General features: G+C 37.2%; 1 protein-coding gene across 3 annotated transcripts in view; it reads right to left on the bottom strand.

Annotated features, from left to right (window-relative positions):
* Positions 1-25,247, bottom strand: part of LOC124602490 (2-oxoglutarate-dependent dioxygenase htyE-like) — a 185,273-nt gene that overhangs the window by 57,660 nt on the left and 102,366 nt on the right. For 2 of the 3 annotated variants that reach the window (XM_047136324.1, XM_047136325.1), the window contains exons 2-5: positions 21,053-21,168; positions 18,689-18,804; positions 5,624-5,793; positions 947-1,134 (exon numbers count right to left, since the gene is read on the bottom strand). In XM_047136324.1, coding sequence (XP_046992280.1) covers positions 947-1,134; positions 5,624-5,793; positions 18,689-18,804; positions 21,053-21,168 — 590 coding nt within the window. The remainder of the gene's footprint in view (positions 1-946; positions 1,135-5,623; positions 5,794-18,688; positions 18,805-21,052; positions 21,169-25,247) is intronic. The other variant, XM_047136326.1, reaches the window with a different exon arrangement.

Genomic DNA, 25,247 nt, shown 5'->3' with positions numbered 1-25,247 from the left:
TCATGCATGCAGCATGCATTGTGTCTAGGATGAACTAGTTTAAGAATTTTGCATCAGAATAAAGTACTTTATTATGAATCTTACATAATAAAGCACAGTGTACACAGAAATTAAGTTTTATACCTTGTGTTGTTGTTTTTGTTGTGTTTGTCATAGTTCATATGAAATTATAATATATTATTAACAACAGTAGTTACAGCTAAAAGTACTGAGAAGTAAAGTAATGGGCTCCAACACCATTATTCAACACTTTTACTGCTTGCTTTGTATAATAAACTCTTTGCTGACTTTTTCTACATTACAACATTAAACAAACTGAGATGGAAAGCATGAAAAACCAGCTAATTCCACTGCAAGTCATTATAAATGGTCAAAATTTTATCAATAAATCTGCATGAATGTAGTGTATTGATGACTTTTTCAGTTCATACTGCTATGTAAAAGTGTTTTTGGGATAACATAATAAAAGATAAACAGTGTTGATCCTAAGATATATATAAGATAAAACTATTTCATGAAGTAAATAACTGAAATAAATGCAGAGCCCTCTTCAATGTCATAAATATTTTTACTCTTTGTGCCAGTATATTTATCCTTGAGTGATATTTGTAACTATCAATAAAATGTTTGCGATGTAACTGTTATACATGCAGCTATAACACCTGATACAAAATAATTTACGCAGAGGTCAATTCTGGGTAGAGAATACACCACTGCAAAATTTTCTTAAACTTGCCAGCAGTTACTGGGCAAAAAACTAAGAACTCACTGGCAACTATCCTGCTGGATATGCATTAACTTCTGTTGAGAGCTTAAGATTCTGTTGGCAACGTCATGTTCTATAACATCATGCATATCACTTAAAATTTGAGGAAAATGAATAATTGCTTTGGAATATAACTGCTTTGGAATATAGCTTCATGGAAAAAATATCAAATGAACTAACCTCTAGGCCTCCTTCTGAGTCTTGGGCCAACAGAGTGAATGAGCCATAATCAGTATGTTCTCCACAGCGTATTGCTGCCTCATCTATTTCTGGTGTCCAAGGAGGATAGTAGAGTAGTCGGACACATGTTTCATTGTCTTCTCCCAGCATTCCACGGTGCATGTCAAGAAGATAATCTGTTGGAAGCTCTGAAGAAAAGTATCTGAATCAGGACAACACAAGCATGTTTTTGCACAATTTCTGGTTCTTCAAAGAACATCTCTCTCTCTCTCTCTCTCTCTCTCTCTCTCTCTCTCTCTCTCTCTCTCTCTCTGCTCCTCCCCACCCTCCCTCTCTCTCCTCTACTATTAATGAAAGTATTACTCATCCAGCTCCTAGTCAGCTGGAACATTTACCATAAGAATACCTTTTATTTAATATTTTCATAATTTCACATTCATCATAACTGGTAACTTGTCATCAACTCTCTCACACAATATCATTGGATAATAGAGGGTACAGCAAAAAGCAGCCAACCAAAAATGTAGTACAGTGTTTCATAATTTCAATGGATTACACAAAGCAATTTTTACTAATGAAATTGTTCAAAGCGTCCATTTTTATATAGACATTGAACACATCGTCTAAACACCAAATTACATATCTTGTCACATTAACTTCCTATTATTGCCAAAAATGCTCTCAAATTCTTGTTCTATTTATTTTATTTTATTTGGTATGCATATTCCATAGATCCGTACATGCGAGTGATTCGCCTGGATGTGGAACGCGTCAATACAATTGTACAAATACAATTAATGCTACAGAGTAGTAATACAATACAATGATATAGATATTAATAAGTATCACTTTTTCTCATTTACTAGCTGTCATTTAACTAGTATAGCAATTCTCAATATAACATTATAACTATAACATTAACATTATAACATTAACCTAATATTGTATCGTCCATCAAAAAACTAAGAGACTAAATACATCTATTATTAACGGAGGGCATTACTTCTGGAAAAGAATTCATCTAACGAGTACAGTGGATGGTCAAGCAGGTACTTTTTAACATACCTTTGAACAGCGTTTCATTTTCTCTTGTACATTTAATATAATTAGGAAATGCATTAAAAGTCTTTATAGCAGCATACTTTACTCCCTTCTGTACAAATGTTAAATTTTTTAGTTCAACATGTAGATCATCTTTACCTCTAGTATTGTAGTTATGGTATGAACAATTTGTTTCATACTGAGCATAGTCTTTATTAACTACATTCATCAGAGAGTATATGTACTGACATGTTGTGGTCAGAATACCTAACTGTGTAAAAAGTTTTCTACATGAGGTTCATGGAGGAACCCCACACATGATTCTGACTGCTCTCTTCTTAGCAGTTAAGATTTTTTTTTTAGGCTGGTGAATTACCCCAGAATATTATGCCGTAACTCATCAATGAGTGAAAGTATCCAAAGTAAGCTGGTTTTAAAATGTTGATGTCCCCAAAATGAGTAATGATTCTTAGAGCAAAAGTTGCTGATGAAAGCCTTTTTAGAGTAAGGGACACATGCTGTTCCCAGTTTAGCCTACTGTCAATGTGAACCCCCAGGAATTTAGTGGATTGCACCTGTTCTAGTTCCAGGTTGTCATGAGCAATTACTATATTTTCTAGAGCTTTATTTTTTGTGTGGGACTGTATAAAATTAGTTTTTTTAATATTAACTGAAAGAGAATTAATTGAAAACCAAGCTGTAACTTCTCTGAGTATATCATTAACATCAGTCTCCAGATCAGCAGTAGACTTACCATCTATGACAATGCTTGTACAATTAAATCATCTGCTTTATGTTTATTGATTTTTGTTATGAAAACTTTTTCAGTATCACCCACATTGAAAAATCATATGGTTTGAGGTCAAGTGATCTTGGAGGCCAAATGATTTTATGCCGCCTTCCTACCCACTCTTGAAAATTGTCACCCAAAATTGTATGGACATGTAATCTGTAGTGCAGTGGGGCACTGTCTTGTTGCTAAATGTGGTTATTTTGTACAATTTCAAACACAATAATAGCTTCTCATAAGATTTTTTCAAGATACCTTCCCACAATCACAGTCCCATTGGAAAAATAAGGGTCTATCACACCTTTGCTTCATGTACCAGCCTAAACTGCAACACCAGGAACATTTAACTGCTCCTCAATAACAAATTGCAGATTGGCAGAAGGCCAGTACACACAGTTGTGTTGTTAACTCTTCCATTTAACTTAGAGCTTGCTTCATCAATTCACAGGATAGTTTTGAAAAATTTTGGATCACTTTTATTGTAGATCACACATAACTCACACAATTCATGCCCTTGATCAGGATCATCTCATTCACAATTTGTAGTAGTGTAGGCTTATAAGGCTTCAGAGGTAATGATTTTAACATTCTCCTTCAATTTCTTTCAGAAAATTGTGTTCCTTAAAAGCTATTCTTGCATAAGCTGCAACTCTCATAAAATTCAATCATAAGAATGTATTGCCAACTTCTCATTCTGGTGTTATGAGACTGCTATATTCTCTTAAAAATAAAAGTTCATTTGGATTTGACAGCATCTCCAATATAGTACTAAAGTTTTGTTCCGACAAATCTGAAATGTGTAATGCATCACTAACTCAATGTACTTTTATGGAGAGATCGAAATATGTCATTGTTAAACCTCTCTATAAGAAAAGTGATAGGAGAGATGTCAATAACTACTGACCTGTTTCACTACTGGCATCATTTACTAAATTTTTTGAGGAGGTGATGTATTCTTGACTACTATCCCACCTGAGAAAATCATATCCCCAGTAAATCACAGTTGTTTCAGAAGAGTTACTCAACTGAGAATACTACTAACACATTCACTCAACAAATTTTACAAGCATTAAATAGCAAAACAGCACTGGCTTGTATATTCTGCAACCTATCTCAGACATTTGATTGTGTGAATCACAGTACTATCCTAAATAAACTAAGGTTTTAGGAAACTTGTGATACAGCCAACCAATAAATAATTTTATATCTAATGAAAAGAATGCAGAAAGTTGTACTTAGTAATTCAGCCGATGTACTCAGGTGAGATTCTTCTGACTGGAGAGAAATCACGTATGGGGTTCCCCAAGGATCAGTCTGAGGACTGCTATTGTTTCTTATGTATATAAAATTGATTTTCTGTCTAATATACAACAAGCAGATTTAGTTCTTTTTGTGGATGACATTAGTATCATAATCAAACAAAGCACACATGCAGCAACAGGAGAAACAAGAACATGTTCTTAAAAGTATCATTGTTTGAATTTCTGTGAAAGGTCTCACTCTCAGTTTCAAAAAGACACATGTTCATTTCTGCACATCTAGGGGTATTACACTGATGATAAATGTAACACATGGTGAGTAAATAATAATTAGGATAGAAAATTCAAAATTTTTTGTGTCCACATTAATGAGAATTTAAACAGAAAAAAACACATTTTGAAACTCATAAAACAGCTTAGTTCAGCCACATCAGCACTTAGAATCATTGTGAATCTTGGAAACAAACAAATCAGTAAGTTAATATATTCTGAGTGTTTTCAGTCAGTGATGTCATATGGAATAATGTTCTAGGGTAACTCACCTTTAAGAAAGAAAGTCTTCATTGCTCAAAAATTTATTGTAAGAATAATATGTGGTGCGATCATATTGTAGAAATCTGCTTAAGGGGTTAGGCATTCTGACTACTGCTCCATAAAAAACTTATTTCCTCATGAAGTTTGTTGAAAATACAACACTGCAGTTCAAAATGAGCAATGATGCACATTATTACAATACCAGAAGAAAAACAACATTCACTGCACCTCATTAAGATTGTCTTTAGCACAAAAAGGGGTGAACAATGCTACAACCAACACTTTTGATCACTTACTCAGTGATGTAAAATGTCTGACAGACAGCAAAGTAAAATTTGAAAACAAACTGAGAATGTTTTTCTCTGACAGTTCCTTCTATTCTAGTCTACAGAAGAATTTCTATTACTGTAATGTGTAAAAGTTGGTTGATAGGAACTACTATTTCATTTCTGTATATTAAAAAAGCTAGTCAGTCATATTTAAAAATTAATTTGCAACGTAAATTTAATATGACTCATTTCAAATCATTACAATTTATCAAACAAATGATCCATGGAACATGAAACTCACTGACTACAGAGTAAAACAAATGAATAGATAAAAAAAAACTTTTCAGAAAGAGACTGAAAGTCTTAAAAATAAAAACAAGCCACTCTGAACCTAAAGGTTAGTGGAATGTTTTACGTAACAGAGAAACACACAACTAGATAGTGAGGAATAAACAACAAAGATCCATCAAACAATGGAAAACACATGATAGAAAAAAGTCAATATTGTGAAAAGGATAGAGTGTTACTCACCACGTCATCAGTAGCAATCTATTCTTTTCATAATATTATCAACAAAGATAAATTTACAAAGTTACTTTTACACTACCATATTAATCAAAATTTCAAATTTGTCCATATAAAAAATAGGGCAAAATTATAAATTAATTTTTGAAGTTATGGCACAGTATGATATTTTAATTCCTCATCTAAGACTTGATTCATGTTTTATAAGTTCCCTAAAGCTGTTTTCACAATTCTGTCATAACTTCAATAGCACACTTACCAAAACCGGCAGCTAGAACACGTAACAATAATGCAGCCACCCTTTGAAAGTCATATGCTACAGATGTAACAATGGCACGGAACCCTGGTACTTCAGATTCTGGTAGCCCTCTGTCCAACCAGAGAACATTGAAAGTGTGGCGCGCTTCATCAGCTGGTTCCTTTGAGAACCTGCACTAACAAAGGAGTAAGCAAATAAATGTGAAAAGGTACACATTAAACAAATGTATACTGGATAAAAGAAATGTATTGAGATTACAAATTATTTAGGAATAAAGGAGATGACTCACTGAAAGGCAGAAGTACTGTATCATCAATAGGTGCACAAACAAATGGTAGACCTTGGATAGCTTTCAGAATCCACTTCCTTTATCAAGCTTTTGGGAAAAACATGCACACAAACACACATACACTCATTCACAAACACACACCTGTCTCCCTACATTGTGCTCAGTGAGTGCTGACTTTCATTTGTGAACCTCTCAACGACATAGCACTTCTGCCTTTTCATGAGACGTCTCCTTTATTCCTAATCAATTTGTAATTCTCAACCAGAACTTTCCATACATTTTTGTACTAATATTAATGATATGTGGTTGATGTTACATACCAGCACAGTAGAAGAGCAGTTAGCATCATGATATTTTCAAGAAAAAAGAGCCTACTTGGTCACGTATTCAAATTGCTCCATTATGAAACTTAATAAACAAGTGATTATGTGTAAAGACTGTAAATATCCAAGTTCCTAATAAATAGTTCTTGAACACAGCATCCATATGAAACACACAGCTGTGAAAGTATACGTAGGTAGTGAAATTGAACACAGCATCCATATGAAACACACAGCTGTGAAAGTATACATAGGTAGTGAAATTGTAAAAAGAAAAAATAAGAAGAATTGATTGTAAAATTTCTGAGGATGGCCATGCATCATGAAATAAAAACTTAAAGAAAATTCCTTGTCCAAAAGCATATTTGTAACTATTATGTTAAGAAATTCGATGGCAGGAGGAACAACACTTTTGGTGAGGTGAATAGAGTTATAAATACAAAATCAAATAGGGGTAATGCAGTAGTAGGTTTAATAATGAATAAAAAAAATAGGAGTACGGGTAAGCTACTACAAACAGCATAGTGAACGCATTATTGTGGCCAAGATAGACACGAAGCCCACGCCTACTACAGTAGTACAAGTTTATATGCCAACTAGCTCTGCAGATGACGAAGAAATTGATGAAATGTATGATGAGATAAAAGAAATTATTCAGGTAGTGAAGGGAGATGAAAATTTAATAGCCATGGGTGACTGGAATTCAAGAGTAGGAAAAGGGCGAGTAGGAAACATAGCAGGTGAATATGGATTGGGGGTAAGAAATGAAAGAGGAATCCGCCTGGTAGAATTTTGCACAGAGCACAACATAATCATAACTAACACTTGGTTTAAGAATCATGAAAGAAAGTTGTATACATGGAAGAACCCTGGAGATACTAAAAGGTATCAGATAGATTACATAGTGGTAAGACAGAGATATAGGAACCAGGTTTTAAATTGTAAGACATTTCCAGGGGCAGATGTGGACTCTGACCACAATCTATTGGTTATGAACTGTAGATTAAAACTGAAGAAACTGGAAAAAGGTGGGAATTTAAGGAGATGGGACCTGGATAAACTGAAAGACCTAGAGGTTGCACAGAGTTTCAGGGAGAGCATAAGGGAACAATTGACAGGAATAGGGGAAAGAAATACAGTAGAAGAAGAATGGGTAGCTTTGAGGGATGAAATAGTGAAGGCAGCAGAAGATCAAATAGGTAAAAATACGAGAGCTAGTAGAAACCCTTGGGTAACAGAAGAAATATTGAATTTAATTGATGAAAGGAGAAAATATAAAAATGCAGTAAATGAAGCAGGCAAAAAGGAATACAAACGTCTCAAAAATGATATCAACAGGAAGTGCAAAATGGCTAAGCAGGGATGGCTAGAGGACAAATGTAATAATGTAGAGGCTTATCTCACTAGGGGTAAGATAGATACTGCCTACAGGAAAATTAAAGAGACCTTTAGAGAAAGGAGAACCACATGCATGAATATCAAGAGCTTTGATGGAAACCCAGTTCTAAGCAAAGAAGGGAAAGCAGAAAGGTGGAAGGAGTATATAGAGGGTCTATACAAGGGCGATGTATTTGAGGACAATATTATGGAAATGGAAGAGGATGTAGATGAAGATGAAATGGGAGATATGATATTGCGTGAAGAGTTTGACAGAGCACTGAAAGACCTGAGTCGAAACAAGGCCCCCGGAGTAGACAACATTCCATTAGAACTACTGACAGCCTTGGGAGAACCAGTCCTGACAAAACTCTGCCATCTGGTGAGCATGATGTATGAGACAGGCAAAATACCCTCAGACTTCAAGAAGGATATAATAATCCCAATCCCAAAGAAAGCAGGTGTTGACAGATGGGAAAATTACCGAACTATCAGTTTAATAAGCCACAGCTGCAAAATGCTAACGCGGGTTCTTCACAGACGAATGGAAAAACTGGTAGAAGCTGACCTTGGGGAAGATCAGTTTGGATTCTGTAGAAATGTTGGAAAATGTGAGGCAATACTGACCCTACGACTTATCTTAGAAGAAAGATTAAGGAAAGGCAAACCTATATTTCTAGCATTGGTAGACTTAGAGAAAGCTTTTGACAATGTGGATTGGAATACTCTCTTTCAAATTCTGAAGGTGGCAGGGGTAAAATACAGAGAGCGATCGGCTATCTACAATTTGTACAGAAAGCAGATGGCAGTTATAAGAGTCGAGGGGTATGAAAGGGAAGCAGTGGTTGGGAAGGGAGTGAGACAGGATTGTAGCCTATCCCCGATGTTATTCAATCTGTGTATTGAGCAAGCAATAAAGGAAACAAAAGAAAAGTTCGGAGCAGGTATTAAAATCCATGGAGAAGAAAGAAAAACTTTGAGGTTCGCCCATGACATTGTAATTCTGTCAGAGACAGCAAAGGCCTTGAAAGAGCAGTTGAACAGAATAGACAGTGTCTTGAAAGGAGGGTATAAGATGAACATCAACAATAGCAAAATGAGAATAATGGAATGTAGTTGAATTAATTCGGGTGATGCTGAGGGAATTAGATTAGGAAATGAGACACTTAAAGTAGTAAAGGAGTTTTGCTATTTGGGGAGCAAAATAACTGATGATGGTCAAAGTAGAGAGGATATAAAATGTAGACTGGCAATGGCAAGGAAAGCGTTTGTGAAGAAGAAAAATTTGTTAACATCAAGTATAGATTTAAATGTCAGGAAGTCGTTTCGGAAAGTATTTGTATGGAATGTAGCCATGTATGGAAGTGAAACGTGGATGATAAATAGCTTTGACAAGAAGAGAATAGAAGCTTTCGAAATGTGGTGCTACAGAAGAATGTTGAAGATTAAATGGGTAGACCACATAACTAATGAGGAGGTATTGAGTAGAATTGGGGAGAAGAGGAGCTTGTGTCACAACTTGACTAGAAGAAGGGATCGGTTGGTAGGACATGTTCTGAGACATCAAGGGATCACCAATTTAGAATTGGATGGCAGCGTGGAGGGTAAAAATCGTAGAGGGAGACCAAGAGATGAATACACTAAGCAGATTCAGAAGGATGTAGGCTGCAGTAGGTACTGGGAGATGAAGAAGCTTGCACAAGATAGAGTAGCATGGAGAGCTGCATCAAACCAGTCTCAGGACTGAAGACCACAACAAGAACAACATGTTAAGAAAATACTGTACAGATATTTCCAGATGCTACAAGAGAGGTGTTGTGAATCACAATTTTGTTTACTATTGAAATTCCAAGATCCTGCATTTGTAGAAGAATCAATCATTAATTTTTGTCTCACTGCAGATACCTCACAAAAAGTCTGAAAGTAATGTTAGACATTTTAGAAATCAAATGGAGGCTTACAAATCATCATTCTTCCCACATACCATTTGTGACTAGAACAGAAGAGGAGGGAAGTGACTAGTGTATGGAGTACTCTCTGCTATGCAGCTCTCAGGTGCACCAATCCAAGGTAACTTTAATAGGCTACTGGTCTTACAGAAAAGAGCTGTAAGAATAATTTGTGATACTGGCCTTAAATAATCCTCACAAAATTAACTCCCAAAAACTTTAATTTTAACAGTAATTACTATATCTATATTTAGAGTACTTTTGTTGATCAACGTGCTGGAGGCATACACTCTAATCTACACCAACACAATACAAGCACCAAAGAGAGACAATATGTTAATAGGTACAGGAAAGCTTGAAACTCAAAATGTTGGCAGATGTCATAATTAAGACCGTTTCACAGATTGCAAGACCTTTGACATTAATTGCCAACTATTCATTTAGTGAAGGAAAGTTTCCAGAAAGGGTGAAAATATCAAAAATTAAGCTGCTATTTAAAATGGGTAGATATATGCCAGAAAACTATCAGCCAGTGTCACTTCTTTTAGCAGTCTCCAAAACATCTGAAAAATTGATGTAGCATCAAATTAAGGAATATCTAAATGATCATAAGTTACTAAAAGTTATCAGCATGGCCTTCAGGAAGGTAAAATCCCAGAAATAGGAGCAATGTGTGACACTGAACAAATAATCAGAAATCTTGAAAAAAATAGCATAGTAGGAGTTAATATAGATCTCTCCAAAGCAGTTGATCTGTCAATAATGGCATTCAATAATTTCGAAAAATTGGAAGCACTATGTATTCAAGAGTCTGGAAAAAAGAGGTTTGAATCACACACACACAAAACTAAATGCATTGTACAACTGATATCACTTTAGTCCAGTCACAAAATCAGTTTAGTTTCAAATGCAAAGAAAAGGGAACTTGGAGTACTCCAAGGCAGTATTTGGGTCCCATATTATTTCTTATCTATATAAATGACATACAGACCCCAGATAGTGCAGCCAAAGTCACGCTATTTGCAGATGACACTAGTGTGATGATAAGTGAGACAAAGCAATTGTTGCACACAACAACTGATAAAGTCCTTAAGCAGGCCTGCTCTTCATCTAAGGAAAATAAATTGATACTAAATGTAAGTTATACAAAATAAATGTAATTTGGGAAAAATAAGTGAAAATGTAAATCCAGCTCTGGTATTGGGTGACAAAGTCATTAGTAGTGTAACATTTACAAAGTTGCTAGGACTTCATGTTCATGACAACTTAAATTTTAATCACCATGTAGTAAAGCTTGTACAGCAATTAAGTTCAGCATGTTTTGCTCTGTGAGAGTGAGATATTTGTTGCCCATGGATATCTGTCTAATGAATGATTATCATGATCTTTGGAAGTAATTCCTGTTTTAGTTAACAGTCCATTTCAACTAGCATACTGTGAGAGGAATTTTGTCTTTCTTAACAAACACGTGCACAAGTTGGGATGGATACACCAAATATAACAGACAGTATGATGACAGCAGTCCTTCTGTGATTTTCAGCGCTCACTGATTCGGTACTTTACTCCATACCATTCCCATCCCACATAGGAAGTGTGCTGTGAGGTGTGGAAGATAAGATCATGACGTCTTCATTGTCTAAATAATTAACATTTTTAACTAGTCTGACAGATATGTATTAAGACAGACAATTTACACAGACAAGAATCCTCAGACAAAGTTATATAAATAATATATGGAGTGATTCTATGTTGTATTGGAAAGTATAATACACTGATCAGCAAGAACATTATGACCACTGACTTCCAATAACATAAAACCATCCAGGTGATAACAGTATCACATGCCACGGAATAACTGTTAGTCAGGCAAAAGCACAGTGCATGTAGTATCTGTTAGCATGCTGTCTGTGTGTAGAATGGGAAAGGCACGCGATCTATCTGAGTTCGACCAAGAGCAGGTTGTGATGGCCCAGAGGCTCAGCGTGGCCTTTTCAGAAACTGCACAACTTATCAGGTCTTCGAGGAGTACTGTGGCCAGTGCCTGGAACATGTGGCGAAACCAAGGTAAGACCACATCCATATGTCATGGGGTTGGGCAGCCACCCCTCGTTACAGATGTCGGAATTTGTAGGTTGAGCAGAATGGTAAAAAAGACAAATGGTGAACTGTGGTGGAACTAGCATCAGACTGTAATGCTGAGAAGAGTACAAGCATGTCTGAACACACAGTGCACCGAACACACCTAACGACAGCCCTCTGCAGCTGACAACCCATGCATTAGCCAATGTTAACACCATGACATCGGCACCTATGACTGAAATGGGCACGTGGCCACTGGCACTGGATGTTGACATAATGGCAGACTATTACAAGGTCTGATGAACCCCAGTACCTTCTTCACCATGCCGATAGGGTGGCACAAATCTGTCGTCTTCCAGGAGAACAGCTCCTTGACATCTGTGCTGTGAGACAGAGACAAGCGGTGGGGCTTCATTATGCTCTGGGGAACATTTGTGTGGGCATCCATGGGTCCAATGGAGCCCATGCAAGGCATCATGATGGCCAAGGAGTATCAGACATTAGTTGCATACAACATACACCCCTTCATGACAATCATGTTTCCTGATGGTAGTGGCATTTTTCAACAATATAATGCACCATGTCACAAGGCGATGCATGTGATGGAGTGGTTCAAGGAACACAATGGTGAGGTCCAGTTTATATGCTGGTCATCAGCTTGTCAGTTCTGAACCCAATTGAACGCATCTAGGATGTGACTGTATGTGGCCTCAGACCTCATCACTCCCCACCCCAGAATTTTCAGTAATTTGGTGACTTGTGTGTGCAGATGTGGTACCAACTCTCTCCAGTAATCTACCAAGGCCTTACTGCTTCCATGCCTTGATGCATTACTGCTGTTACCTGTGCCAAAGGTGGACATACCAGCTATAAGGAAGGTCGTCATGCTCTGGCTGATCAATGTATATGCATACTTACCAGAGAAGAAACCAATGTCATTTGTTAGAATATGATTTCTCCTGGTGGTGAACTGAAATATACTCAGCCAGAATAAATTAACAACGGGAACTGAAAATTTATTTCACAAATGGTATACCAAACAAAACATGGACCATTTCATTCTGGCACCCTAAGTGGTGTATCAGAATACTTCTGTGCTAGAAAAGTGAGGACATGTTAATAACACAAATAAATTAACCATCAATTTTGAAGAAAATAAAAAAAATTGAAAGAGAGTTGTACAGAAATAGATTGATGTTGCTCTTAGCAATAAGATCAACAGCCAAAATTAAGATGTAGGTTGCAAATTATCTGGATGCATTGGAACTAAGAACTTTTAAGTCAAGTTTGGTATTCAAGAAGATATCATTTAACTTCTCAATGGCCATTACATTAAAGAAGATTATGCAAGTCCAAGAGTCGAAGATTGACAACTGCATCTATGAAGGGCTACAAGTATAATTTTATTTTCTTTGTAATTGTATGGCAGTCATGACAAGAGGCTGTGAGGCAACAATACCAGAGTGGTTGGAATGCGCAATTCAGCACTAACTTACAGGCTGATTTAAGTACTGATCTAAGCTAAGAACTGAACTAAGTACTGCAATAGATACCACAAATATTGAACTAGGTACTAAGCTAAATGCTGAGCTAGGTATTAGATTAGATACCTCAATGCAGAGTTAAGTACTAAAGTAGATACAGCAAATGCCAAGTTTGAGTGACACATTACCAAATCTCGTAAAGAGAAAAACGAGAGCAATAGCAAAATATCTAAATTACAAATGATACTATCCACTTTAAAGGAAAAGTTACTTACTGAGATAACTAAACAATATGATTTAGTAAGAAATGAAGCTAATTAGCAATTCAGAGAACTAATTAATTTCGTGGTGCAGATTAAAGATGAAATGGACCAGGAATTTTTGAAAGTGCATACGCAGACCTCAGACTCTGAAGTCCAGTTAAATGTTTTAGAACAAATGAGAGATTCTGATGCAGCTGAAACCACAGTTCTACACTTGCAAGTTGGAGACATTGCCAATAAGCCTATCTGGGAGAGATTATCTGCTTTTGATGCACTCATACAGTTGCGTTGGCGGGACATTTATTTGACTGATTTTTGAAAGCAATTTCTAAGTGATTGGTTGGATTCCTGTTGTTGTATAATGTGTGGTGTTTTCAAGGTTGAAGGAACTAATATTTGCATTTTAATAGGTACTGATAGTTTTATAAGATTAAGTATAAATTAATTATTATTAACATGCAGAAAGGTATTATTGATGAGAAGGAAGGTGTCAAGTTCATCTACAATTTTTGTTTAAATTGTCTGTTTTAACAAATATTGATGTCCACTATTTCAGTAAAGATAAAAGAAGATGGAAAGGCATCTCTGAAGTGAAGGGTTGGTGACCTCATTCACATATTAAGCAGCTTGAGTTGTATGTGGCAAGGGAGGTACCCAGGATAGCGCCTTGGTTGTTGTTTTTGATGTATAGGCACACAGGAATGATAATTAAGTGTTGTAGTCCTCAGAAGAGACTGCAATCTGTGCAGACTAGTCAGACTTATGCCTGCTGGGTTCTGAGATAGCTGCTATATTACTTATCATTTCAATTTTTGTATAGAAGTTTCATACATTCCTGCAATCCTGTTCTCTGGACCTATTTTCCCTTTGAGTATTCTATTATAACTATTTTTTAAAAAGAATGGAAGGGCTATCTGGACCATTATGACCACCCAACACTAACAAGAGTGTCCCTAAAAGTCGAGTGGTTTAAAATAATATTCCCTCACAGTTATTTCTTATCATGATACCTAGAAATGTACATTAAGCAATATCAACAGCAATCTTTATTCCAGTGCTATTAACTACTGTTCAGACATGTCACAGAACAAGTTTCCTACATATTTCATTAATAAATATTATGAACCTTCCCCGCATCATCCCCAACAAGGCAACAGAGGCAAAAGCCCTGTAATTTTTGGAGATGGCAGACAACTCAACTTCAAAATAATTTTTAAAACATAGTACATATAGCACAATAAAACATTTTGTTATGTACAGAATAAGATGTGTTTTAAGGTAAATGTCACCCAGGGTGCAAAAAATGGCAGTACTGATAAATATTTAAGGAACCCAGTTGAGTGTAATTTACATTCAATAGATTAATTATCCTACATTCAATACATTATACATGATGTTTCACAATTCATTTTACACACTTCTAGAGGTTGTAGAGAGACTTAGAAGGTCAAGTTTTACATAGGAACCCATGTCTAGAAACATCATCCAACCATGCTACATCGCATCAAAGTTATAGGTGCTGGCACCTGTAAATGTATGTATATACGGGTGATTCCCTGATGATGTTACAAATTTTCAAGGTGATGGAGGCCAATAAGTGTATCAATTTGAGGCAAGGGTCCCTGGTTTAGAAACAAAAAAGGAGGAGATTAGTGTTTAACATCCTGTTGACAACAAGGTCATTAGAGATGGAGCACAAGCTCAGATTAGCAATGGATGGGGAAGGAAATTGGCTGCACCCTTTCAAAGGAACTATTCCAGCATTTGCCTGAAGCAATTTAGGAAAATCACGGAAAGCTAAATCAAGCTGGCTGGACGTGAGTTTGAGTCATCATCCTCCTGAATGTGAGTCCAGTGTGCTAACCACCCTGCCACCTTATTCAATAGAAATGAACGAGTTGAAAGTTACAACGAAAATCATTCTGATAGCTCTGACAGTGGAATACACGTACCAGTACTGCTGTTTCTAAGAATTTAGGATACGCAACTTTCAGAGGTGGTAGTATTGGCCAAGACAAGAGAAAACATCAAGTAAACATGGGCTCTAAGATGTATAGCTGAGGAGAAAATAGCTCTTGTTCATCTTTGCAAGTGTGAAACACATCTCCTCTATTGAACAAATGCTCATAGCTCTTAAGATATGCATTTTAAAGCTCATATTTACTAGAGACTTTTTCTTGTTTTCATCCTAGCTACCTCTGAAAGTTGCATACTCCACATTCTTAGTAACAACAGTACCGGTATGTGTAGTCCACTGTCAGAAGTATCAGAATGGTTTTCACTTATAATTCATTTCTGGTACAGCAACGCTTAGCTCAAATTGATACCTTTATCCTTTTCCATCATCCTTGAAAGTCTATAACATCATCACGGAATCACCCTCTATATAGATACATTTACAGGCACCATGACCTATAACTTTGACACTCTGTAGTTGGATGACATTTCCAGACATGGGTTCCTACATAAAACTTGATCTACTAAGTTCCCTCTACAATCTAAGTGGATAACATGAATTGTGAAACACACTGTATGTAAACTCAGTGAGCAGATTATGAGCTGACTATGGCTCTTAGTGATGCTTCCTTGAATGTGGGAAGAGAGATGGGCATGTACTATTCATAGGTATGGAAGTTGATGAGCTAAAAGCCAGCTTTAGATCCTGATGTGACGTAAATAGCAGCATCTGAAGCCGCAGCATCATAGTAAACTTGTAACAAAACGGCATGGTAACTGATAGTTATGTACAGAGGTGTACATTTGGGCAGTCAATGTTTAAACTCAGAAATCAGGCACAGGTTCTAGGTGCAAAAGGAATAAATTACCTCCAAAGTGTACTTTGAGAGACAGAATAATGTATACTTGTGCATTAATTAGTGGATGATTAGATGTTCATTTGTACCATGAGTTGGATGACTAACACTGTGTAAATCAAGGGTTATTCAGGGAGGATCTTTCTACAGGAAGACCTGTTGATGTTTCTTACAGATGCAAAATACCTTTATGTTGAGGCTTACACCAAAGTTGCAAAACAGGTTACCTTATCTGAGCTTGGAGTCCATTTTCTAGTATTTACACAGGTATCTGAGTTTGTCAGCTGGTTCTGAGGTAAGAGAGCAGCAAGTGTATAAATATAGTAAGCTGAGCAATGAAGAGTTGCTAATTGTAAAGTATGTGACTCCTCACGGTGGATGCATGTGTCACAGACAAATAAAATATCATATACCTATGGATATGCTGTCATGTATCCTGGAAATGTTTGGTAAAATACCAGAACTACAATAAAGAGAAACTGGAACTTAAACCATGCCTTATGTAGGCATAGTATGCAAATATCGTAAAATACCAGACCTACAATAAAGAGAAACTGGAACTTAAACCATGCCTTTTGTAGGCATAGTACACAAATATAACTTCACATATTTTGTAGCATTTTGTATAAATTTTGCACAGTGAAAAGTAAACTTGTTTGCTATGAAATTTCTACTGGGGATTTTTATACCTTTTGCACTCAGGTAAGCATTATGTTTGGGTTGATACAGACTTTTGTAGAGACGGAATGAGCAGTTTATAACGACACTTATGCACATTTGACCAAAGTCATTCAATGACAAATGCAGTGCAAGAATAAATTGACATCGCTTTATGTGGATAATCCACATACAAGCATAACTGACTGCATTAGCATGTGATGTTTAAGGAACTAATAAAATAAATATTGTAAAAGAATACTTCATGTCTGACAAGTAGAGATATTTATGGTTTTGATTTATGGAATCAGAAGAGGACAACTTAAGAGACAGAAGTGTTGCCCATATTCACAGTATAAATGTAAAAAGTTTGTTGTCAGTTGGGAAGAATATTCGTTTGTTTTCCTGATGGAATTGTCATGATATCAGTCATCTCAGTGGGAGGATGTGTGTTTTAACACATCACCTTGGAGAAAGTGGTGTTGCTCCATAGCTATCTGATCAGTGCATGATGACTGTGACCTACGTACCTGTTTTCAACAACAAAGCATACCTTTGTTTTATTGCAGTTCCCATATTTAGTCAAATTGCGTACCAGAACTTCTTGGCAGACTAAAGCCATGCACCAGACCATGACTTGAATTCAGAACCTTGCTGCTCCTACCAACTGGGCTATCCAGGTACAACTCAAGACCTAACCTCACAGCCCATTTTCTCCCAGTAGCCCCTACCTCCCTCATACCATCCAAATTTCATGGAAGTACTCTGGCATACCTTGCAGGACTAGTACTTCTAGAAGAAGTCATCCTTTGAGACTGTTTCCAGACTCAATTTCTCACTCTGCAGTGGACTTTGTATGTTTTGAAACTTCCTAACAGATTACAACTGTGTGCCAGACTTTTACACCAACCTGGAAGTTTGAAATTTGCAGGCAAAGCTTTACTGACTGTGATATCCAAGCACAACTTTAGGCCCACCCAAACAGTCTTATTTCCACCAGTGCCTCTCACCTACCATCCAAACTTCACAGTTCTCCAACATAAAGTTCCAGGTTCAAGTCCCAGTCCCGCATATAGCTTTAAGCTACAAGGAAATTTTACAACAGCAGGCACTCCGCTGCACAGTTAAAGATTCATTCTGGAAAATGCATTTATGTACTTTTCAAACATTTTTCAGCTGCTTTCAATGACATTTTCTTAAAATTAAATTGGCCTTGATTTTACAATTGATACGCAAGTAAAATCAGCAACTTCTAAAACAAATACTCGCAATTTTGCCTTGCTGGTAATAGAAACATAGGTAGGAACAATTGAAAAAGTTGAAACGTTTCCATTTTTGATGTTTGCGAACATGGCTGAATAATTCCAATCTGGAAAGTGTTAGAAGGTAATGTCCAAGTTATTCACTCTGCAGTTGGTAAGTTGTTTCCTGCATTATGGAGACCGGGTATTTGTTGAAGATATTTCTGTTATCAGCAAACATTACTAGTTTTGCCCTATTACTTACTAATAAATGGCAGAGCAATACATTAAACTATGAACAGCACTGAACCAAGGATTGGGTCCTAAGGGACTCCTTTTTCAATTTTTCTCAATGTTGAATTTATTGTCTTTCTGTATTGTTAATAATGTTGATGGGTCATGGAACTGTGCTGTCTATCTTCTCATAAGTATTGAAGCACTGGCCTCATCAGGGAAACATTTTTGTTTCCTTTGGAATAAGAAAGATTCTTCTTTCACCACTATTTTCTGGCGGCAACGATTTCAAGACATGCCTAGATGTTCCAAGGCACAGCCTTTCTCAATATCTGGGTAGCTGTCAACTTAAAATTTACCTTTCAACTCCTGGAGGTACATATCCATGGTTGCTAGGTGGATGTCTCAAGTAGAGCTCCCTCGTATTTCTTGGTAGGTCACAGAATCGATCCATTGCTGAATATGCTGCTTCCAGCTGTAAATTAGAGAGTATTTTAATACATTTCACAAAAATTTACTGTGGACATAATACTAACATATTTCAATCACTCTTTAGAAAGGAAAAAATGATAGAAAAGTTGGCTTTTAAGAATTTACTGTCCCACATTATTAGAACCGGCATCACACACTATTGACAACTCATTTCAGGGTTGGAGTGTGCTATGTATGTTCCTGTGTAAAGCTTAAATTTCATCCTTTTTTTTGTAAAATTTATGAACATCCTCCTAAAAGTTATTTCAAGAGCAGTTATAAGCTGATCATGATCTGATGCTGCAGAGACTAAATGTCAAACAGATACCTACAAAGCTTTAGGATTTGATCCATGGTACACATTCATACGATTCTTTTTATCCTGGCATGTAAGCATCACTGACAATGCTATATGTTTGTGACAAATTTCGAATGTACCCGATAGTTCACATTCACTGTTAAACTATATATTCCATTGCAAGTGGCTAGGCATGAGAGTTCACAGGTCAGAAGACATCTGTCTCTAGTAGGACAACATTTAGTAAAACAGAGTGGTATTTACTTCAGTGCTAGGGTTTACTTATTTATTTATTTAACTAGGGTTTATTTTACTTTTATTAAATGAGAGTGAAAAATTCTAGAAAAATAACATGTATATGCATTTCCTTTGAAACTGTGCTCTCTCTCCCTCTCACCCCCTCCCCCCTTCCCCTCTCTCTCTATACCTTGAAAGAAAGATTAAGTAATTCTACAGTAAGCAAACTTCAAACAGAGTGTAAAAGGTGACCACTCACTAAATAGCAGAAGTGCTGACTCGTCAACAGGCAGAGACAAAGGTAATGAAAACTTTTCTAGCTTTCGGAAGAAACTGTTTGACAAGCTACAGTACAAATACACACACACACACAGTCACACACACACACACACACACACACACACACACACACACACCACCATCACCACCACCATCAGATTGCAGTTCAGCAAGAGAAGTGAGGTGGGGTTGTGTTGGTTGAGAGGTAGGGAACATAGAGGGACAAAAGGACAGGAAGCAGGAGAATAAGTTTGGGATGGGTAGCTACCAGCTCAGAGGGAAGCAGCAGATGCACGGGGCTAGAAATGCAGGAGGGAGGGGGTAGCGAGTGTATGGGCTAGCAATGTGACACACAAGTATTGAAGCTGGTGAGATACAGTGCACAATGAAGATGATGTGGAAGCCTGGACCGGAGAGGTACACAGGACAGAGAAAGGAGAACCTGTCAGATGGAAGTTATTGGACAGTGGTTGAGCAGAGACTGAAGCCAGGAGTATTATGGGAGTGAAGACATGTTGCAAGCACAGTTCCCATCTACATAGTTTAGAAATGATGGTGATGGCAGGAAGGCTATATGTTCGTGACAAATTTCAAATGTACCAGATGGAGTGGGTTGTGAAGGAGCCACTGAACTCAAGCATTTAGTGTGTTGTGCAACTCGATGCTCAACATTGTTCTTGGCCACAGTTTTGTGGTGGCCATTCATTCTGGTGGACAGCTGGTTGGTGATCATGCCCACAAAAAATGCTGTGCAGCAATTGCAGTTGAGATGGTATCTGACATGGCTGCTTTGACAGGTGTGTGTGTGTGTGTGTGTGTGTGTGTGTGTGTGTGTGTGTGTGTGTGTGTCTTCCTCCTAAATTCCCATGGGTGTGCCCAGCAGGGGAGTTTCAGCTACCCCCCGGCCCCTAGAATGAAATTACTTTCACAAACTGGATTCGAGCTCTGCCATGCACCACAGATAAACATAGTAAATCACAATCACTTTTAAAATTTTGAAGAAAGGAAGAACATGTAATAGATACTGACAAAATGAAATGAAATGATTGTATGGCATTGCTGGCCTGGAGGTCCCATCCGGAGGAGTTATGACTAGTAGCAAGTGTACATGGAAACACTGTACACTCTTGTTAACATGCCATTTTGTCATGAGTGTTCTACAATTCAGAACTCTTTAAATGTCCATTTTACATCTCCCACAAATTAATCTTTTTTTCATGAAAAAGTTATCAGATGTGGAACACCTCATAAATTTTCTAAAATAACTGAAGTTGCTCTGTAAACTGAATCATATAACTGGTCACCCAAAAGAGCATTTTCAGATACAAAAAAATTATTGAATGTAACTACAAAGTGTCAATACATACAGCACTTCTATGCTTGAGCTTAAAATGTGATAACAAATTTAACAAGTTGCTGTTAATGGAGTTTAACTCACCCTATTGTTTGAAATACCATGATTGACAAGGAAAGCAATTCCTTTTTGTGCCAGTGATCGATGCAGCTGAGCGGCAACCTTCTTCAAGTTGCTACGAGTTGGTTTCTCTATGCTACCTGCAAAATGGATTTTTATGTGGTATAACCTCATTTTATTTTTATAGTAAAACAGTCAACAAAACAGCAAGTGACAGTAAAGAATATAAATAAAACTGCCTGTACACTCATTGTACTTCATTAAAATAACAAAATATTCATCCACTTCATCCACATGATGAGTTAATTGTATAAAAAGGGAAAATCTCAAACAAAAACTTGTTCCATTTGCAAAGAGAAAGAGGCAGAGAGTACCTGGGCAGTACTAAGCTTTCGGATGCACAAAACATCCAGCAGCAACATAAAAAATAAAAAAAAGTAAAACCACTCTTAGTTTTCAGAGCTGCAGGTTTCTTCTGTAAGGGAGGACAGAAGAAATAGTTGGAAGAGGTTTGAGACTGTGAGTTCATTCAGAACCCACTGCACAAAGATAGTCTATTTGCACCTACGAACTAGATGACCTGTCCCCTCTACAACCTACCTCAACTACTTCCTTTTTTCTCTCCTGAAGAAATAATCTGTTTCCATAAGCTAGGAAGGCTTTGTATGTGAGTTAAGATGATTATCCACTTATTTATTTAATCATACATTATATTCTGCCCTGTCCGATCAGAAGCAGAACGTTCAGTGATGTGGAATCATTTAATGTAAAACTTAGCAGTCGGAAGCATGTATGAAAAACATAAAGTTGCCTCATCTAGAGCATATCACTCACAAGCCTTCTCAAATATGTCTTAAGCAGAAAACTTTCCTTAGTGATTACAGGAGAGCACAAATCACACCCATGTATTAGAGGACCCATCTGGATCTAGTACCAACAATAACACAGTAGCTAAAAACATGCGTAATCTGAACATACAGACTCATCTCAAACAAAGTGGTGTTTTATGTGGCAGTTGTCATGGGTTGAAAAAGCACTGGTCGCATGAAACATGACTAGCAGGCTTCAGTCCTCACAGTCATGGAATAAGAGATAATTTGTGAATTTGTTGCTTCTAAAATGTTCTCCACTCTGTATCACACTTCAAAGAAAATGGAAAGAACATTTAAAAATGAAATAAGAATGTATTCTTCTCTACTCTTCAGAGTTATCTGCACATGTTATTGATGAATATGGAGCTGGATATTTTACGGAGACCAAGAAACGTCCTGTAGTCAAATAACAATGAGGACAGAGAGTAACTGCACTATTCAGCCAAAACTATTCTGATATTGTTGCTCTGAGAAAGAAAAGAGAAGTAGCTTGGAGTATCAATATCATTATAAGTTGTATTACAGTGGAACATTACCAAAACACTTCATTTTTTATGGAGCAGATATCTTGTATGATTTCAAGACTATGCTCACCATTGTTGGGATTCAACAAGGTCACATGGAGTTTCCACAGCCTTTCAATAATGTGTTATGTGATGGTCATAACAAAAGGGCTTGTTAAGAATTTACTCTATTAGAGTTTCAGTAAAGAGGGTTGTTAGGATATTGTTCATGCAGAAAAATACATGTAGAAACTAGGTTATCAGTTATTTTGTATGCTGTCTGTAAACATTTATGTTTACAGCAGTGTTTTGGAGGGTTGTTAATTAATGTGCTTAAACAAAAGGATTGCCAATAAAAAGTTTGAGGTGCACTAGTACACACACCTTTTCACAGTTAGTTCATTCTTCCATCGGTTCAACAATCATTCTTCACATGATACCTTCATGATTTCACAATCATAAGTTCAGCACAATCTGGTTGATAGATAAGTTAATTTAATAAACATTTCCACGTAAATTTACAATAAATGCATTAAGCTACTGTCCTAACACAGTACTGAAATGCCACCAATTGACTGATTTACTGACTGACAGTACCACATTTTAACTCTTAACACAAAGGTTTGCCTGTGATAATATTGCTACACCAAATACATGCAAATGAGGCTATTGTAAGATATCATATCAGTTCAAGGGGGTAAAATGTAAATGAAGGTTAAAAAGTATCTGACTCCGTGATCTTATATTTGAGAATCCCCTTGCTACATTTCATGGTGTATTCGTGCACAGTATTGTTGGCATAGTCGTTTGAGAACAAGATAAGAAAACATTTAGTGCCAATGCTACACCAATATGTTGCAATACCAACGTAACCTGTATTACATTGCAGCTCATATATAAAATTTATATTGTTAAGCCAAAACATTATTACCACCTGCTTAACAGCACAGTGATAAACCATTGGAACACAATAAGGCTGCAATTCTGGGTAGCATGGATTTGATAAGCCCTTGGAAGGTTTCCGGAGGTATGTGAAACAGATATCTATACGTAGGCCACACAGTTTCCATAAGTTTCAGGCTGGTGATTTGTGAGTGTGGAACTGGCACCTGATATTGTCCCAGATACAGGGCTGGTTTAAGAGCCAGGCAAAACTAGCCACTGCCTGGGCACTAAGCAGAGAGGGCTGCCAGGGATGCCCTAGTGCAGGCTTGGGCAATGTATGGTGACCTGCTGGCCTGAGCCACATACCAAACTTGCAAACTAAGATGACACTCGGCACAGTGACTGTTGGGAGACTGTAAAGGCATTATTCATATACAGCCACTCCCATCAGCCGCCATGTCAAGTGTCAACTTAGTTTACACGGTCGGTTCATCATGTGACATGACAGCAGCACTCATAGCCCGGCTCATCATGTGACATGACAGCAGCATTCATAGCCCTTAAAGTTAATGTTTATGCAGTAACTCACAAATATGAATGACACCTCCATCCCAACACATCAAACAACAAATTATGCCTCGAAACTCATGTTTTCAAGAGTATATTAATATCCACACAGTCTTCAGATGTTTACATTTATTTTGGGATGTGAACATTGTTTATGTGCATATGACATTTGAACATTGTTTCTGTGCATACAACATTTTACAATAGCTCTCTTAAAAGTTTCTGTAGCACTGATAGTAAAGAGACACTGTTCATGACACGTAAGTAAGTGTAGACACAACATGGGATGCCAGGCATCATGGGAAAAAATGCTTATAAAAGCAACTGGTTTCAGCTAATTCAGAGCATACTACCTTCAGTTTCAAAATTGCAATCTTCTAATACATCCTTAATGCTCAAAGATTATTTAGTAATATTAATACAACAAAGGACAGAAAAACAAAATATAGCAATGAGATGGGCAGTTCCAGTCTACCAGTGGTTAGGGGTGACTTAGTGTTTTTTGACCACAGGTAGGTCATTGGTGCTTTTGAAATTTAGTGTGTTAACACTCAAAAACACTGTTAGCAAGCTTTTTCTTAAAAAAAATATTTGACCAAAAATGCTTTTAATGGCAGGTCACATAGGCAGGGTTTGTTCCTTTAACGTGCCAAATGGTGAATATGCAAAAATGTGTCATGGGTGGAGTACAATGTGAGTGTCTCACTCTCTCACATGAATTTCTTCTGCAGTCCAGATTCAAACTAATTGCTAGCCAGATCCGGCCGCAGACTGCCTGTTGCCCACCCACACCCCAGTGAGAGGTTTTTACCCAGTGTGTTTCACAGTCAATAGTGTAAACTAACATGGGCAAGAGGATATAGGGAAAATGTGAAATGGGTGGGGGGGGGGGGCTGTCAGATAGTAAGTCACTTGTATGGAAAAATGTTCTCAAACTGGCACCACCAGATATCTTCAATAGGGTTCAGACCTGGCAAATTTGGTGGCCAAGACATCAATGTGAGTTCAGTTTTGTTGTCTGCAACACAAAGTAGCATGATTCTGGCCTTGTTAGATGGAGAGCTATCCTGCTGGAAGATGCCATCACCATCAGAGAGGACACCAAGCATGAAAGGGTGCATTTAGTCTGCAATAATGTCCACACAGACTACGGCTGTCACGGTGCATTCTATTACTATCGGGGTCACAAGGAATCGCAAATTAATGCCTCCATAGTATAATGCTGCCCCCACTGGCCTGCGTTCAGGCCAGCCATTTGCCTGGATGGTATAGTATCCTGACATGACTATCAATATGTTGTAACAAGAAACGTGATCCACTCAGATAGAAACTGACGATGTCTTTGCGTCAACATGAGAACATCTATGGGGTCATATGCTGCAGAGCCATGTC

Source organism: Schistocerca americana, chromosome 1 (assembly GCF_021461395.2).
Source record: "Schistocerca americana isolate TAMUIC-IGC-003095 chromosome 1, iqSchAmer2.1, whole genome shotgun sequence".
Taxonomy (NCBI): Eukaryota; Metazoa; Arthropoda; class Insecta; order Orthoptera; family Acrididae; genus Schistocerca; species Schistocerca americana.
Note: the sequence above shows the minus strand (reverse complement) of the source record. Positions and strands in the feature narration are given on the sequence as shown.